The 19,488-nt window shown below is 33.5% G+C and overlaps 1 protein-coding gene across 1 annotated transcript in view; it reads right to left on the bottom strand.

Annotated features, from left to right (window-relative positions):
• Positions 1 to 19,488, bottom strand: part of LOC129919157 (1-phosphatidylinositol 4,5-bisphosphate phosphodiesterase) — a 360,368-nt gene that overhangs the window by 79,662 nt on the left and 261,218 nt on the right. The window contains exons 11-14 of the mRNA XM_056000005.1: positions 12,248 to 12,412; positions 11,818 to 12,178; positions 10,697 to 11,759; positions 10,439 to 10,642 (exon numbers count right to left, since the gene is read on the bottom strand). Of these exons, the coding sequence (XP_055855980.1) occupies positions 10,439 to 10,642; positions 10,697 to 11,759; positions 11,818 to 12,178; positions 12,248 to 12,412 (1,793 nt within the window). The remainder of the gene's footprint in view (positions 1 to 10,438; positions 10,643 to 10,696; positions 11,760 to 11,817; positions 12,179 to 12,247; positions 12,413 to 19,488) is intronic.

Below are 19,488 nucleotides of genomic sequence, written 5' to 3'. Positions count from 1 at the left end.
TCATCGTAATGTTGGTTTTGATTGAGACCTCGAATTTTGTTTTTCTACACGAAACCAATATTTGCCCTATAGACCAAGTAAAAATCAACGGTGGAATCAATATTTTTAACAACTGCGATCGCTGCCTAGTTCACAGACACAAATACACATCAATACTATAGCAAATAAAAATCAATCTGAAAGCGTATTTGTTTCGCAACGAAAAAAATCAATTTATAGATTAAATAAATTTACCAACCGAAACCACCATAAAAACCAAGATTTAGAAGATAAATATACCTTTTTAACAATGTATAAAACATGTAACTCGGTTAAACCACTTAGAATTTATAAGATGTCAAAGTTCAAAAATTCAATTTTTTTTTGTCATTTGCCCAAATTCGTCATCAATTTAAACTATATGTTTCTATGTCTTCTAGTTTTCGAGAAAATTGAAAAATAAAAACAAATAAAAACTAAAAATATTTTGAAAAAAGAAAAATCTGATAAAATAATTTTTCAATTTTCTCGAAAACTAGAAGACATAGAAACATATAGTTTTCACTGTTCGATAAGGAATCAATTGAGGCAGTTTTGTGTGTGAACATTTTTTTTATTAAAATTCACAGTCTGGACAAAAATAGTATTAAATGAGTTTTTAAAAAATTTGTTTCGCCTATTTTTAACTTTGAAATCGATTATTTCAAAAACTATTAGTTATGTTATATTGATTTAAAAATTAGAATCAAATTTACAATTTTTCCTTTCGGAAATGGTATCATTTATTACTGTAAATGTTGCCGTTGTTTTTTAATAATTTTTTTTTTATTTTGATAATTTTGTTTAGAAAACTGCCCCTCCCACCTAAACGGGGGGAGATAGACCCCCCTTCCAAAGAAAAAAATGTTTGCATTGAGCTCCTCTACAGAAACCCGCTATCAAATCCTGGCGCCCAGGTTATCCTACTACGTGCCGAAACAACATTTTTGTTCTATACCTAAAAGTTCAAATTTCGGTATCTGGGTTGAAATCGAAAATTTTTTTTCTAAGCCAATTTTGGAGTGATTTTCATAAAAAATACCTCGATTGATTGGGAAATAGATATAGTTTATGAATATATTTTTTAAATAGCATGTTGTTTTGAAAACATATACTTTAAATTGATGCCGAAGTTGGGCAAATGACGAAAAAAATGGAATTTTTGAGATTTGGCAGCTTATAAATTCTAAGTGGTTTAACCGAGTTACATGTTTTATACATTGTTGAAAAGGTATATTTATCTTCTATCAGAAACTGTAAAAAAATCGAAAATGGGTAAAAAATTGTCGAAGCTAGAATTTTTTCAATGGGTGAAGGTCCAAAAAACCGTTTTTTGCCCGTAACTTCAGATTTTGGGGGTGTTAGGGGATTTTCAAATACCGTTTCGTAATCAGTGCGACTAGCTCTACAAAACCTGATAGGTCTCCGCCCGCGAATATTTTGAAACCTCATTTTTGTAACACCGTGTAATTGTCATGCCATCAGAAAATTTGATGAATATTTTTGGGCTCCTTTGTAATAGATTTTGGGGCCCCCAATTTAATATTTGATTGCCTCTCAACTAACGGGGTTAATGAAAAATTATTTTTTGGGAGCCTTCATATAATATTTTTGGAGCCCCGAAGTCATATTTTTTGGGGCTCCTAAAGTAATATTTAGTAATCCATCAACAAATGTAATTTAATTTAAAAAACAATTTTTTTTAATTTAATTTTTTTTTTGACGCCCTGAATTAAAGGCTTTTGGGGCCCCTAACCTGAAGTTGTTTTTTGCTTTTTTGGGGCCCTTAATGTATTATTTGTGGTTGCAAAGATTTTTCAAGTAATATTTTTTGGGGCTCTAAGATAAAATTATAATTTTTCTTTTAAAAAAGCAGTTTATTTTTTGGGGCCCCTGGGGTAACCTTTTTATTAAATCAATATATATTGTGTGGCTACCAATGCATTATACATTACACGAAATGACATAATTTGTCTCCCTTGTATCCGAAGTGATTCGAATACATTTTGATTTACTTCGTAACTCAATTTATGCTAACAGTTTAATTCTCTGCATTGTCTCCAGTGGGAGCCCTGGGGTCGGTGGAGGGTCCTGGGGCGCCGCCCCGCTTGCCCCAAGGGAGTGTACGCCCCTGGTGTACACCGCACCACAGAAGGCACACCGATCATGACACCGACACAAAAAAAATCAAAAAGTTTTGATTTTGTGTGGACACAAGTGTGGTGTGTATGGGCCGCTTAAAAAAACACACCTAATGTTTGTCCGCGCAGGCGCTGTTTGGATGGGGTCACAGGAGTCACAAAACATACTGTCCAAAAAAAAATGGTCAAATGCACAAAATACAAGGTGTCCGCGTTTTCTTAAATCATCGCTAAAGGCTATCAAATTTGTAGATAGAGAGTTACCTACTATAGAACAATTTTTTTCTTGGAAAAAAATCATTCTCCAAAATGCCCTTATCTCAGTAACTCACTATCTGCAAATTTGATACCTTTTAGCGATGATTTAAGAAAACGCTTACTTTGGTATGTCCTTACTCATGTTTATGATAATTTCTCCGTTAATACTTATGATAGAAACTTCAGTAGAACAATTTTTTTTCTTAGAATATACACAAGAATCATCCCCCAAAATGCCCTTATCTCATTCCGGGTCACCCTGTGTCTGTATTAAAAGAAAACCACAAAGAAATGTATGAAGTGCGAAATTGTCAGTTTTTTAGAATCAATAAGACCATTACGTATACCAAATTTAATCAAAATCGTTAGAGCCGTTTTCGAGAAAATTGTAATACCTCGAAAACGTTATATGGATGATATGCGATATTAAAAAAAACAGAAAAAACGGACCTAGGGAATTACGTAAAAATCATCTGTACCAAGTTTCCATCCATCCGTTTAGGCCCTAGCCCGATGGACGCACAGACGCACACACGCACAGACCGACGGACGGCATGGCGAAAACCACTTTTTTGATTCTCTCCATCATCGTAATGTTGGTTTTGATTAAGACCTCGAATTTTGTTTTTCTACACGAAACCAATATTTGCCCTATAGACCAAGTAAAAATCAACGGTGGAATCAATATTTTTAACAACTGCGATCGCTGCCTAGTTCACAGACACAAATACACATCAATACTATAGCAAATAAAAATCAATCTGAAAGCGTATTTGTTTCGCAACGAAAAAAATCAATTTATAGATTAAATAAATTTACCAACCGAAACCACCATAAAAACCAAGATTTGAAATAAATCGAATGTCCCGTTTTTTTTAATCCAAAAAAATCTGTTGAAGTTATCTAGATTGTCATTTTTAACAAAGTCAGAAGGTAAGAATCGTCCTACACTGAGAGCCGTTTGCTGAATCGAAACTTAAGCATTTATGTTCTAGATAAATTCTTATGTGACAGTTTACGCAGAATAAAAATTAGAGAATAAGAGCTTAAAAGCAGAAACACAATCACGCTTTGCCGTCGATTTTGACAACTGCCAAAAGTTCAACCATACGAAATCTGTGTAACCTCACACAATGACGCTTTTTCTACGTACGCTTTTTTTGACAAACGTAAGGAAACATAAGAAAGCGAGCAAAAGTTCAACCAGATTGAACTTTTGCTCGCTTTCTGACATTTATCAGACATAGTTACAGTCACCCACATAATTATTGCGCCAAATGTGAATAAAAAAAAAATTATTGCAATATTATGTGTGTTTTTTAATTTCTCTGTATAGTTTTTGCACAAAAAAACGACATCGAGATATTTTAAATCAAAACAATTTACGTATTAAAAACAAAAAAAAATTAATGATGTTTTAGACTGAGTTTTATTGTTAAAAACAATATATTTTGATTGGTTTTGTTTTTATAACTATAGGATTAACCCTCTACTGCATGAATTATGAACGAAATGATATAAAAATTTTTTTAACAACTTTTTAGCTTTATTAGGGGTTGAAAAAAGGTATTACATAAAATTTTTTATTTTTTTACATATATATAAATTTTTATAAACATAAACCATATATGGGTTAGTATGCAGCAAGTCAATTTCCAGCAAACAATTAATAACCCATATATGGTTTAGTATGCATTCAAGGTATGTTTTGTAAAATATGTTTTTATTACATTGGACTTTCCTTATTCATGGAATTTATTCAAACTCTTTCTTTTATCATTGTTGCAGAAGAACACCTTCCATTTTCTACATGTACACAATACGTTTCCAGTATCGAAATTTGATATATTGGTGTTTTTGTTTGCCATTCAGGGATATGGTCGATGTTTTCAGTTAGTACTGAATTCAACGGCTTTTGCCCTTGGGTGTTGTGAGTGAATTGGAGTTTCGGGATTAGATGGGGTTGCACTTCCGTGACTTGTATATAAATCCCTCAGCTTTGTTTTGTTCCATCTCTGCTTTGATCACATGCCAAAGCTGACATTTTAGGTGTTACAGATTTGCAAAAGTGCTCGGAGATGGCTTGTTTGATGTTAAAAAGGGCCAGAATCTGAAGCTAGATCGTCATCACTTCGAAAGCCATCACCAGTTTTAGCATTAACACACTCATTTTTTCCATAGAAAGTCTTCCAATTCATTTTACAAAAAAAAAAAAATTCGGACAAAAATCAGTAATGTAAGTCGCCAACGCATGATAACCCATATATGGTGTTTTGGAAAAAAAACGCAAAAAAAAGACAAAAATTATTAAAAAAAAACAAAAAACAAACTTCTTAAACATATAAAAGTATAATAAATTCATACGAAACTTATTTTTAATTGGATGCAACTTACTTATTTCTTATAAAAAAAACACTTGAAAAGTTCACACTTTTATTCACTGATTTGCACTTTAGACATGCTCTTGAAACAATGAGTTTATTTCAGAATCACGACTCTTTTGCTGATAATAAAAACCGGTTAATTATAAAAAAATAGACATAGTTTTATTAAAATTTTTTCTTTTTGGCATTTGGTGCAATATAACAAGAATAAATCGATATGAAATCGATAAACCATATATGGGTTAGTATGCGGTAGAGGGTTAAAGAATAAACAAATTTCTATGCATTTTTTAAACATATTAATATCCTTTTGCATTTTTCCACAATTAAATCAAGATAACGGCTTGGCCCAATAATTTTGTGAGTGACTGTGTTTTTTTTTATTTGACAGCAGATTTTATGTTGCAATCAGCTGTTCAAAGTCAAAGTGACAGAAGCGCGCTTTGAGGATTTCTCAACGTAACGCAACGAAGCGACGCCCTAAAGCGTGATTGTGTTTCAGCTTTTATGTTCAACTTAAATTATTTATGTTTCGTTTCAGCAAATGGCCCTGAGTGTTTTGAGTAGAACTTGACTGGTCTCCGTTAGAAAATAACGAAAAACGTCATTTTGGCTGTTTTCAAGGTTATGTTTTTATGTGGGGTAATTCCTTATGAAAAAATTTGTAACGGTGTCTATAAGAACTGATTTTATTCTTCCAAAAAAACGTTCTGATTTTTCCGATATCTCTTTTACTGGCCGAGATGTTTAAAATTTAAGGAGTGGTATTTGACTCAGAAACAGCACTGGCCAACCAAATTAAACTTTTTTTGACACAAGAACCAAAATATACTTTTTTAAAGGTTTTTGGGTTGCTGAACTCGATTCCGAAATCGAAAAAATTTTATTGGCCTCCATTCTTGAAAAATTACCGTTATAAAATGCAAAAAAAGGTTTTTTTTATAACGGTTATATTTCAAGAACGGAAGCCATAAACAAAAAATACCAAGACTGAAGACTGGAAACTTTCGTACGTCTTTCCCCCCAAAACCCTTTTGCGTACAGTGCTGTCTGTGAATATATGTAAAAGCCACCACGTTGGTAAATGACGTTAACACGCACACATTTATAGATTCACGACATTCACCACACATCGGACACGAACACAACGATAGGTTCACGACATTGACCACACCTCGCAGCTTGTAGGCAAACGTCAGTTGACCGCCGAGTTTCCAGTCTTGGTATTTTTTGTTTATGACGGAAGCTAATAGAATTTTTCTGATTGCGGTTTCGAGTTTGGCGACGGCACCGAGGGAAAAAATTCGCCCTCGCTTTCTCTGGAGAATCCGGAAAAAGGTCTTGATGTGGTCTTTTTCCTAATTGTTTATCACCATTTAAGGGTTTCGATGGTGGGGGTCTTTTCATCTTCAATCTTTGTTGCAAGATTGCAAAATTGCAGATTTTTTGTTTTATTGTAAAATTCAGAGAGAAATACTCATACAACTCACCAAAATTATACTTGATTAAGTGATGTGGTTATTAAAATAATTGAGGTGAAATATTTGTTTTTAATTTTAAACTGCAATTATAAGTTAAAAAAGCAAAAACTGAACTTTACACGGCAAACCAGAGTTGCCATTTGCCAATCAAAGTGTGAATAGTTCTCGGCAGAACATAGACCTAATATGAACTCATCGCACCGCGAAGAAATTTACTGTGCTTGAATGTAAAAATAACAAACTCATCCACTTGTCTAAAAGCAACCTTACAGCGGATCAGTAATCATATAATTTTCAGACCTCTATTCTCAACAGAACTGTATGGGAGGACCGTAGCATTCTGGACAATGACTCTTCAAACTTCTATACTGATGGTTCAAATTAAAAAAACAATGAAGGGTGTAGGAAGTGGTTTGTTCTCGCAAAAACTGAATCTCAGTCTTTTCTTCCGCCTACCAGACAAGTATAGCGTGTTTCAAGCTTAAACTTTGGCGATTAAAGAAGTTCAATCTTGGCTCGGAGAAAACGTTATACCCAATACGTCACTACAAATTTAATCACGGTCGTAGACCACCAAACATCTCTAAGGGAGATGTCAGAACAGTTCAAAATTCACATCATATGGTTGCCGGGACATAGAGAAATTCCGGGCAACTGTAGGGTGGACGAACTCACCAAACAAGGAACAAGTCATTTCTCTACAACCAGAAAGGAACTATATAGGTATATAATACCTATCGCTACATGTAAACCTATGCTTAAGATGGACACAGAGAAAGAAAAGTACTTGCCTGGCGTCTAAACAAATATGGACTTGTATGGACTTGAAGCGTTCAAAGAGTTTTTTTTGAATGTAAATCGACTGCACATTAGCTCCACCATAAATTTTCATACATCACACTATTTAATAGGAACCAACGCAAAACGAATGGGCGTGTTTTCTAACGATTTCTGCGGAGTTGCATGGATGGAGAAGAAGAGGAAACTGTTCAATAGGTCCGTTCCACACTCAGTTTGCAACTGCCGAATTTAGTAATATTTGGTTATTTTTGGTCAGAGTCTGTTCCCAACTTCAAAAATTGTGTAGAAGAGAGCGCTCACGAGAGAGTAAAAAATTTCCCCACCCTGACAAATTTAGCTCAAAGAATTTCTTCCGGCAGAAATATGAGTTCTGTCAAATGAAAAGTTGACGTATGTATGTCAAACGAATAAATAAAGAAGGAAACAAATCAAATTGTAGTGATTTTTAAATTGAGTCGCGTTTACGTGTTTTTTGCATTAAAAAAGTGTTAATGTTTATCGAATTAAGCATAAAATATGAAATTGTGTTGTATAATGGTGTTCAATTTGTTCAATTTGTTGTTTTCTTTTCTACTAAGAGAATTCTCTCCCAACTCTCATTAATTTGACAGACTGCCTAATTTAGTGCACAAAAAGTCTGGAACAGAAATAATATCTTCTGTGCACCTGTGGTCTGTTCTTTTATTAAACAATGTTAACTTTGGTTGTTGTGTCAAAAAAATCGTTGTTGTTGTTTTCGTTAGATTTTGTTAGAAAATTTCAACTTTTATTTAGAACGACTAATGTTACATTTTGTTGATCTGTCAAAACAAATTTTTTTAAGATCAATTTTATGAATAAATAAACAAGAAATAATTAATTTGGCACTGAAATAATTCTTTCAAATTGAGTTCTTAGCAAATTGAAAGAAAAATATGCATTAAATAATTTCAAATATGGAAACAAACAAAAAATTCTCTTCTCACATCATCCCCTCTCTTCTCCATTTATTTGTGTTTGACAGATTAACATTGAAACTCAAGTCCAGAAGCTGAGTTGGAAAAAGTAACAAAATGTAACTATTTGACACTTCAACATTGGATTTATTAACGATGTTGTGACGTCACGATGTAACACCCCGCCTCCACAGGAGATATTTTTCTCTAACTCAATGTCTAACATCTACAACATAACAGGCCGCCTCCACAGGAGATAATTTTTGTCATGTTGACGTGTCTTAACAAGAAATGTCTTGTGGAGGCTCGCCATTTCTTGTTATGATTCAATGTTAGACAACCGTGTCTTCGATTTTGTCTGAACACGATTGTCTAACATCGAATTTGACAGATGTGTTTTTTTTTTTCTTTTGGAACTGCAGTTTTTTCATTATTTTTTGTCCTCTCATGAAGAAGGTTGTCTCCATAGTAGCGGACGACAAAATACATTTGTTTGTTTTGCGAATTTTTGCATGTTTATGTTGTTGAATTGAATTAGATTTCATGAAATGGTATATACTTTTTGAATTTATTTATTTATTTTGAATTTATTTACAGGTATTATAATTGATTTTTATAAAAATAGATTATTTATTTTTTAGAAGGCAAATAAAAAACAAACCAAGCAATAGGTATATATACAACATTGTGGTAAATTTTTAATAGTATAATTATATTTTTGTGTTTGTATATTTGGTAATTTTTAGTTTCCCGCGATAAATTCAATTCTCTACAGATTTTTTAACAGACACACAGAAATTATGACTTGCAACAGAAGATGCACCAATTTCAATGTTAAGTTCCGCCGTTTTGCCCAATTTTTTACAAACCGGGGCCTTAACAAGTCTGTCAGTTGTATACGTGCTTGAAACACGTATAATGCATTACCTTACCTTACCAACGTTGAAAAAGAACGTTTGTCAAAATACTTTTTTCCCTCAAAATTTAGTACTTTTTATACAAAAAATGCAGCCACGAAGCATAATACCAACTATATGACTGACATTGACCATCATGATATTCACCATTATATACTTAATAAATAACCGTCAACTTCCTTATTTTATGTTTAACCGGTACAGATTAATCTCATCAGTTAGAAAAATGTTCATTTTGTCAAAATACTTTTTCCGACCATTGTATGTATGTATAAATTGAAAAAAATTAAAAAAAAGAAGTATTCATACAAAATTGACCATATAAAAATAAATTTTGTCCGCAAAAAATCATACATCATTCTCTGGCGAACGAGGCATATGAAATAAAATGTCCGAACATAATTTGCCCAGCCAAGAAAATAAAAATTGTTATGTTGTGGATGTTACACATTGAGTTAGAGAAAAATATCTCCTGTGGAGTCGGGGTGTAACAATTTTTTTTTTTCTTGGCTGGGCAAGTTTTGTTCGGACAATTTATTTCATATGCTTCGTTCGCCAGAGGATGATGTATGATTTTTTGCGGACAAAATTTATTTTATATGGTAAATTTTGTATGAATACTTTTTTTTTTTAATTTTTTTCAATTTATACATGTAACCATTGCTTGGTCTGTTTTTTATTTGCCTTCCAAAAAATTTATTTTTATAAAAATCAATTATAATACCTGTTAAATAAATTCAAAATATGTAAATAAATAAATTCGAAAAGCATATACCATTTCATTAAATTTAATTCATTTCAACATAAAACATGCAAAAATTCGCAAAACAAACAAATATATTTTGTCGTCCGCTACTACGGAGGCAACCTTCTTCATGAGAGGACAAAAAATAATGAAAAAACTGCAGTTCCAAAAGAAAAAAAAAAACACATCTGTCAAATTCGATGTTAGACAATCGTGTTCAGACAAAATCGAAGACACGGTTGTCTAACATTGAATCATAACAAGAAATGGCGAGCCTCCACAAGACATTTCTTGTTAAGACACGTCAACATGACAAAAATTATCTCCTGTGGAGGCGGCCTGTTACATTTTGTAACTTTTTTCTCACTTAGGAACGATGAAAGTTAAATATTGTTAACAATAGTTAACATCGTCGAATAAAAGAACGCACCACTGCTCTGAAGAAGAAAACACCATCTATGAGAAGTCTTCTATGAGGACACTAGTGATGTAGTGAAAATGGACATTATGGGCTATCCCTATTCATAAGAAGCTCTGAGTGGTTCGACTAGTGAGTTTTTAACTTGCTAGTCTTTTGTGGTATCATAATGGGCCCTTTAGGGTCTAAGTGCTTCGGGTCTTTGCCCAACAGCCACTTTTACCTAATCTAACCTTACATAACCTTACCTTAAGAAAGTTTTCAAATAAGTGAGTAAAGAGTTCGATCTTATCTTCTTGCATATGACCCATTATTCAAATTCTGTACATAGTTTACTTACTTTAAATGTCTTTCTTCGAGTTGTTTGACCTGTGTAGCTTGCACCGTTAGCATCAATGCTTTCATAGCTTCCTGAGAGTCTTGTACATGTATTCGTAACATGTCCCATTCTTCTTTCTTATGTTTGGCAATCATTTCAGTCCATTGGTTAGTTTGTTCAGTAATGGCATTCTTTATAGCGGAATCATTTCGGATTTCATCCTTACTGCAAAAAGAAACCAAGTTTGAAACTGAATAAAAAAAATTGATTAATGTTTACCTCTTGCCTTTTATTAATTTATCAATAGCAGCATTTTGAGTTTTCTGCATGGCCATGCGATCTTTAGTGTGTTTCTTTTTCAAAGTATCCAACTCCTTTATTTGTTTTTTGGCTACTTTTTGAAAACCTTTTTCGCTTCGTAAAGATTCTAATGTTACAGGTTCAAATACCAAAGGCGGTTCCTTCTTCTCCTCCTCTTTTTTGCCTTTCCCAGCATTTCGAGCAGCTCCAGCACTGGTCTCTTCGATCCCAAGTGATTTCATTTGCTCATTTTGTTTTTTAGCCGCTCCAGCAAAGCCGCCTGGGTCACACAACAGGGCCATGAAATCACCAAAACCATCAGGTACATAAATTTTCATTTCGATGTTACAGAACAACATAGGCAATGACATTGGGAAATTCGCTTCGGTTCTTAGCGAGATGTGTCGATAACCCACTTGCAAACCCTCCACTGGCAGAATACGCTGACCAATAAGTTTTCCACTTTCTTCATAAACACCGAATCGGAGTACAGCAAGATCGGGCAAGACCACTTTTCGGAAAAGGAATGGATCTTCATTATAAACTGGATTGAGACCGTTATTTGGCACTAAACGAGTTCGAAATTCTTTTTTAACGGTATCAGAAGGTAAACCGAACATATCGACCTCCACATAGGTCCCAACTTTCTTATCTGACAAAAATTGGCCTGCAATCACTTGCACTGAACATGACGCCGCTATCACACCGTCTACTGGAGCATCGGCAAATGGATCAAAGTCTTTGTCACTACGTCGCATGAAATCCGGTTTGAGTAAATAACCACAACCTCCGTTGTATTCAAATTTACCCTGGTTAAGCTGCATAGGCAGATCTGATGTTTGAAAATTAAGCGAAACCATTTGACAACCCGCATTCCAAAAGACTTGGGGCATGTAGTTCGAGGAATCAGCCCTTGTACCTTTTGGATAGATTCGGGACATCTGCCGTTTGTTATAATTGACAAAATCAATGGCTTGTTGCTTCAGGTAATTCATTCCAGCTGTCTCAGCAAAGGATGACATGTTATGAGCAATATTTTTTTCTGCAATAGACGTAACATTTTTAAAATATTTAGATTTATACGATTACTTTTTACATACCAATTGCTTTGTCAAACCCTTGAAACTTGATGGGTTGAGCGTAATTAATCATCGAAGATAGCCACGGATGCACGTTTGTTGTTGAGCCACTGTAATTAGCAGCTGCTTCGGCCCCTTCACCTGCTGGTGCACCGTCGGCACCTGGAGGAGCACCCTCAGCTGGGGGAGCTTCCGGTGGAGGTTCTACCGGTGGGGGTTTCGCAGCGCTAGCATCTTCGCTTGGCTCATCGCTTATTGTCAATTCACCTTTGAGCCACAGCTCAAGTTCAATTTTTTCAACCTCAGGCTTCATTCTTTTGTTTTTGATGAGTATCTTTTTAAGGAGAGCTGATGGCGGTGGAAGTGGTCTTCCAGGTTCCAACTACATAAACAAATCATTGAAACTTGCATACTTTATGTAAAGATTTAATTTTTAAAAAGTTTTTGTTACCGGATGGTCAGGCAAAGGTTCCTTTAGCAGATATTCACCGAATATTTCATCACAGTATTTGGCCAATTTGTATTGCTGGGCACGATTGCAATGATTTTCAAATGATAAAATTACAGGATAGTCAGACGCTACAAAAGCACAATCACGAATGGCATGAATGCAATCCTATAAAAGACAATCATATATTACAAGATAATTAACAGCTATACATACATATCTACAAAAGAATTCTAATGTCGTTTTCTTTCACTCTATTGACACTTGGCATCACGGCACCTGGTGGATAGCGACGAAAACCCGAAAGTTATATAGATTATTTTCCGATTTGCCGCTCAATGTAATTTCCATAAGAAAAAAATAAAAAAGACCTCGAAAAACATTTATTTTACGAATTAATTTTATATGAACGAGTATCAATTTTATGATTGTAAAATGATAATAATATGTGTTTATATCTAAATCAGGTTAAAAATTAGGGCTGATGATTCGACCCGGGTATTATGCTACCCGGGTACTCGGGTAATTTACTACCCGGCTAACCGGGTAGCCGGGTAGTAAATTACCCGAGTACCCGGGTACCCGTGTAAAATGGCTACTACCCGGGTAACCGGGTACCCGGGTAAGCGAAATTAGCCGGGTGCCCAGGTAACCGGCTAACCGAATATACAAATAAAAACAATTATATTACTATCTTTATCACTTTTTTAAAAGCATTTTACTAGTCGTGAAAAAATATTTGGTAAAAGTAGGAAGCAATTCCGATAAATTCAGTGACAAATTATACCCGGGTAATCGGGTAGTTGGGTACCCGGGTAGTTTCAGGTACCCGGGCATTACCCGATTTACTCGAGTACCCAGGTACTACCCGGGTAACCGATTACCCGGGTATCATCAGCTATATTTCAAAAATATATCAAAAAGTATAATAACACCTGTGTAATTTGTAGTTAAAAAGTGCAAGCGAATCGCCTGAAAACAACAAAAACTACTATAAAAAAATATAGAAATTATTAAATTATTCTTTTATTTGTTTTGCTTTTTCACAAATAATGGTAGGTAAGCATTTTTTTTTTATTTTCAACAATTTTGAAAGAAAATTAAACCAAAATAGTTTCTATATTTTTTGTAGTATTTGTTGTTGTTTTCCTGAGATTTACTTCCCTTTTTGGAGACAAATTAAATAGGAATTATTATTCATTTTGATATATTTTAAACCTGGGGTGAGATTCTGTATGGCGAAAACGAACAAACGTTTTCGTGTGTGCGAAAGGTTTGATTCACACAACTTGAAAAACGAAAGAATTTGTTCTGTATCTGTCGCAAATTTTCTTTCGTTTTTCAAAAACGAACGATCGTTTGCGTTTCGTTTTTTATAGAATGTACCCCCTGGATTTAGATATAAACACATATTATTATTATCATTTTACAATCATAAAATTGATACTCGTTCATATAAAATTAATTCGTAAAATACATAAATGTCTTTCGAGGTCTTTTTTGTTTTTTTCTTATGGAAACTACATTGAACTGCAAATCGAAAAAAAATCTATATCATTTTTAGGTTGTCGCTACAAGTGGTAGATGGCGTGGAAAGCTATTTCCCAAGTCACAATTAAGGAGTAGGTACTCTAAATTTTTACTCCATTTTCTGGAGTGAAAGAACATAATAGGTCTGTTTGGGTACTGCCTAAAACAGAAATATTTCTTTTTTTGACAAAAATAATGTAAAAAACCACACCATTCCAGAGTACCCAAACAGGAATTGGGCTAAAAATGTTGAAAAAAGTAGAAATATTTCTGTTTAAGGCAGTACCCAAACAGACCTTATGAGAGTAATTTTTTTGTTTGTAATTGTGTGTGTGACAAGGCAAAAATAGATAATTTCCTTGAAAAAATAGTGATAACAGGCCTAGGGAAATTTTTTTTTTTATTTTTTCCCTAAAAAAATTAATATTAATAACATATGAAGCATAATAACCGTTCGTTGATAAACTCTGCTTCTACACGAAGACGCAAGGCGCAGAAATTATCTTCGAATTTCCTTTTGATTTTCGTTTCGGTGCGTCGCATCGCGCGTTTCTACACATAGTATTTTTTTGAAGACGAAAATTTGACAGCTATTTTCTTTGGTTATATTTTGTTCTTGTTTTCATATGTATTTTAACTCCAAAAAAAGCACCAAAATATACAAAAAAACAACTCCAGTGGGGTCTATATGTGCAACGAAAACTTTGGAATAAATTAAAAAAGTTACTTTACACGCAAATAATACACAACCGACGAAGCAGACTCCGCGACCGACTAAATAAAATAAAGGTGAACAGCAAAAAAAAGAACCAGATCAAAGAGAAACGTCAAAAAAAGTCACAAAATTTTTTACCGGAGACTTACGGTAGAAAATCTTCCTTTTTTTTCGAACTTTAGTTCTCCCTTGCTCTTATGTGCGTCTCGCGCTTTGCGTCTTCGTGTAGAAGCGGACTTAGTTTTACTTTTGGTATATTTTTCATTATAATACTTCTGATCTGTTTTTTTCAGCCTAATTGACACACACGACACACCCTTCGTTTGATAATTGTAAAGTAAAAATATCCCATCATCGCAGAAAAAAATGGAATATTTTTTTTTATCTGGCATAGGATTTTTTTTTATTGATGAAGAACACTGGCTGAAAAACTCTTTTAAAGGCTTGGCCACACCGGAGGGTATGCGGTATAGCGGTAACGATATTTGTACTAAAAAAATTCCACACCTCCGGTGTGGCCAAGCCTTAAGGCTTGGCCACACTGGAGGGTATGCGATAGCGGTACGGGTAGCGGTGAGGGTACTTGTATGAAAAAAATTCCAAACTGACACATCAACGTTCAGGTGTGGAATTTTTTTAGTACAAATATCATTACCGCTATACCGCATACCTTCCGGTGTGGCCAAGCCTTTATTCGGTTTTCAATTTCATTTTGGGAAAAAGTGAAGAATTAACGAAAATAATGGAAAATATATATGGCGGAATATTATATAATAGGAAATATATTCATAATGGTTGTTTTTGTTAATAACAAAAGAATTTTAAAGAAACACTTTTCGCATTTTTCTCTTTTCAATAAAAATTTAAAAATGTCAAACTTCAAATTCATAAGTGTGTGTGCAAATCGGTGTAAATCTGACTAAAAATGTAGAGTAAATCCGGGGTACTCCGTAGTACTAAAATTACTCCGGAGTAATTTTTTGTTTACACTTTTGTGGCGTCAAAGAACACAAAACCTTCAAAAGTGCAAAAATAAGTACTAAAAGGGCACAGTACACATAATAAGGTAATATATTCCGAACGTTGTCAAAATTTGTTTGTCAAAAATGGGCACCAATCTGTCAGGTCGGCCTTCAATTTTTATATTTCAATCGCAGTAAACAGGAAATTTGTTTTTGTTTTAATTTATAAAATGTCATTTAAAAATATTATAAATTGAAAAATAACAAATTTTCTTCGTCTTTCATCGCGAAAAATGATAAATATTTTTTTAAAAATTAGTGGTGTGCGTGGTTTATCGGTTTTTGTGCCTTTTTCGTCGGTATTTTAAACAATTAAGAATTCGGTAGCTGACATTGGTCGCCAAAGTGTCATGTTTTGACAATCTGGCGACCAATGTCAGTTCGGAATATATTACCTTTTTATGTGTACTGTGCTAAAAGGGTACTCTCATTGGAGTGAAAGAAAACCACATAAATCTCGATCACTTATGTCGTTTTCTTTCACTCTATTAAGGAGTACTCTAAATTTTTACTCCTTTTTCTGGAGTGAAAGAACATAATGAGAGTAATTTTTTTTTTTGTAATTTTGTGTGTGACAAGGCAAAAATGGATAATTTCCTTGAAAAAATAGTGATAACAGGCCTAGGGAAAACATTTTATGAATAGAAAAAAAAAATTAATATTAATAACATATTATGAAGCATAATAACTTAGAAGTCGTCATACGAAAACAAGAACAAAATAAAACCAAAGAAAATAACTGTCAAATTTGCGTCTTCAAAAAAATAATACGTGTAGAAGAGCGTGATGCACAGAAACGAAAATCAAAAGGAAATTTGGAGATGATTTCTGCGCCTTGCGTCTTCGTGTAGAAGCAGACTTATCAACGAACGCTTATTATTAATAAGCGTTCTTTGATAAGTCTGCTTCTACACGAAGACGCAAGGCGCAGAACGCTTATTATTAATAAGCTTATTGATAAGTCTGCTTCTACACGAAGACGCAAGGCGCAGAAATCATCTCCAAATTTCCTTTTGATTTTCGTTTCTGTGCATCACGCGCTTACACGTATTATTTTTTTGAAGACGCAAATTTGACAGTTATTTTCTTTGGTTTTATTTTGTTCTTGTTTTCGTATGACGACTTCTACAGGAAGACGTAGACGCACGAGATGCACATAAGAACAAGAGAGGGAGAGAAAGATCGATTTCTCCTTTGCTCTTATGTGCATCTTGTGGCAACGAAAACTTTTGACTAAATTAAAAACGTTACTATACACGCAAATAATACACAACCGTCGAAGCAGATTCCGCAATCGACGAAATAAAATAAAGCAAAACAGCAAAAAAAAAAACAAGATCAAATGGAAACGTCAAAAAGAGTCACAAAATTTTTTACCGGAGACTAACGGTAGAAAATCTTCCTTCCCTTTTTTCGAACTTTATTTCTCCCTTGCTTTTATGTGCGTCTCGCGCTTTGCGTCTTCGTGTAGAAGCGGACTTAGTTTTACTTTTGGTATATTTTTCATTATGCTTCTGATCGGTTTTTTCAGTCTAATTGACCCACACCCTTAGTTTGATTTTATAATTGTAAAATAAAAATATCCCATCAACACAGAAAAAAAATGGGATCTTTTTGTTATATGACACAGGATTTTTTTTATTGATGAAGAACACTGGCTGAAAATTTTTTTATTCGGTTTTCAATTTCATTTTGGAAAAAAGTGAAGAATTAACGAAAAAATGGAAGAAATATATCTGGCGGAATCTAATACAGTAGAAAATATATTCATAATGGTTGTTTTTGTTAATAACAAATGAGTTTGAAAGAAAAACTTTTCGCATTTTTCAATTTTCAAACAAAATTTTAAAATGTCAAACTTCAAATTCATAAGTGTGTGTGCAAGTCCGTGTGCAAATCGGTGTAAATCTGACTAAAACTGTGGAGTTAATCCGGGGTACTCCGTAGTACTAAAATTACTCCGGAGTAATTTTTTTTTACACTTTTGTGGCGTCAAAGAACACAAAACCTTCAAAAGTGCAAAAATAAGTACTAAAAGGGTACTCTCATTGGAGTGACAGAAAACGACATTAAATTATGAGTAAATTATGTGCAAGTAATAGGAAAAAAAATGAAAGTTAACCTATTACTTCAATAATTTCTATAAGTACCTATATTGTTTTTATATAATTTTTATTAATCCGTTAATTAAACTGTGCACTGTGCTTGAAAATGCAACTTTCTTTTTATACATTTTGCTTTGGCTTTTTTTAAATTCAATTTTAAACTTACAAAATTTGACTTTTGAATGAATTTATAGGTCTGTTTGACCTGATCCCCACAGAAAATAATGGCGTTTTCGATTGGCTCTCCGGAAGCGTCCGGAATCATTCAAAAGCCTTCTGAAAGTGTTTTATTCGCACAAAACTGACAGACAGAACGCTTCTCAGAAGAGCAATTCTCTTCTCGATTTAAAATCAGAATCACTAGTACATGAACACTAAAATGTCAACAACAAAAATACTCAATCATTCTTTTTTTGTTGTAATTCAAAAATGTAAATAAAATTAAAATTAATAAAAAGATTAAAATGGGTAGGTACCTTAATGCAGTGGAATGATTTTTTTTTTTTAACATTTTCTTCTTCCGTCGTCTTCAGATTTATAATTTTTATCATTTTTTCGTTTGAAAAAAAAAAAAAAAAATAATATCAATATTTAAGATTTGAAATTTCACAAACACAAAATAAAAAAAACAGAATTGAGTGGAAGCAAAGATTATAGAATACTTAAAGTCTTCATATTAAAAAAAAAAATAATCTAAAAAAAGGAAAAAACGGGAATGCAAAAAATCCTTTAACAAGAGGGAAGATCTGGGTAGACGAACTGGCAAAAAGTAAGCAAAAAAATTCCACTACAGAAGTGCGTTCTTTTTCTAACAATAGTCAACTATCGTTGTTATGTCAAAAAATATTGTTGATGTGTCATTGTTAGAGATTGCTGGGTTTTTTACAAATCATTTAGGAACGATTTATTGTTAGATATTGTTAAACTGTCAAACACCAAAATATATTGTTTTGAAAATATTTTTATTTGCATAATTATAACAATAATAATGTTTTTTTAGTCAAAATAAATTCTCTTGCATCATAAAATTGCAAAACTCTGTTTTTATTTTCATTTTATTCCGCTTATTTCCAAAAGAAAAAAACCCTTAAGTTGGTTTTGTAAACAAAACATCCACTTTGACACATCAACAATCTCATGAGTGTTCAACTCATATCATGGAGGTGAGTTGGAAATAGTTACGATTTGTAACTATTTGACACTTCAAAACGAGTTTAGGAACGATGTTCATCTGTCAAATAGTTACAAATCGTAACTATTTTGTAATTTAGGAACGACAAAAGTTAACGATAGTTAACAATAGTTAACTATTGTTAGAAAAAGAACGCACCTCAGTGATCGTCATCGGCACGCGTTGCCGTAAGAAGCAAAACAAAATAAAAAAAAACAGAAGAAAGAAAACGAAAGAGATTCTATTTTTTTAAGGAATTCCCTCGCTCTCTCAACATTTTGCAGCTAGCAACATGTTGATCACATCCCAGCAAACGCAGAACTACAGAAAAAACCGGTGAAATATGTACGTAAAAGAAGTACTTCTTATCCACTGAAAAAAATAGGAGCTCGGGAAAAAACTCAGTTATATACTTTCTGTATATAAGAATACGTGAAGCAGCTATCTCTTTCTTGCACGCAAGATGAAATAAATTTCCCCTCCATTAAAGTACAGACAAATGCAGGGGCGGACTGGCCCACCGGGCATTCTGGATTTTTCCCGGTAGGCCCTCGGGCAAGAAAACATTTCTTAAAAGCACTTGAAATTCCATTTTTAAATTCACTCACGTCATGCTTCAAATCGGTTTCTGGCCTTTTTAGTCAGTATAAATCTATTGTGCCCCTTATGGATCTTTCGAGACCTATAGAATTATGTTTGTG

This window comes from Episyrphus balteatus, chromosome 4, assembly GCF_945859705.1.
Source record: "Episyrphus balteatus chromosome 4, idEpiBalt1.1, whole genome shotgun sequence".
In the NCBI taxonomy this organism is placed as follows: Eukaryota; Metazoa; Arthropoda; class Insecta; order Diptera; family Syrphidae; genus Episyrphus; species Episyrphus balteatus.
The sequence above is the reverse complement of the archived record's forward strand: the minus strand, read 5'-3'. Positions and strand labels throughout refer to the sequence as shown.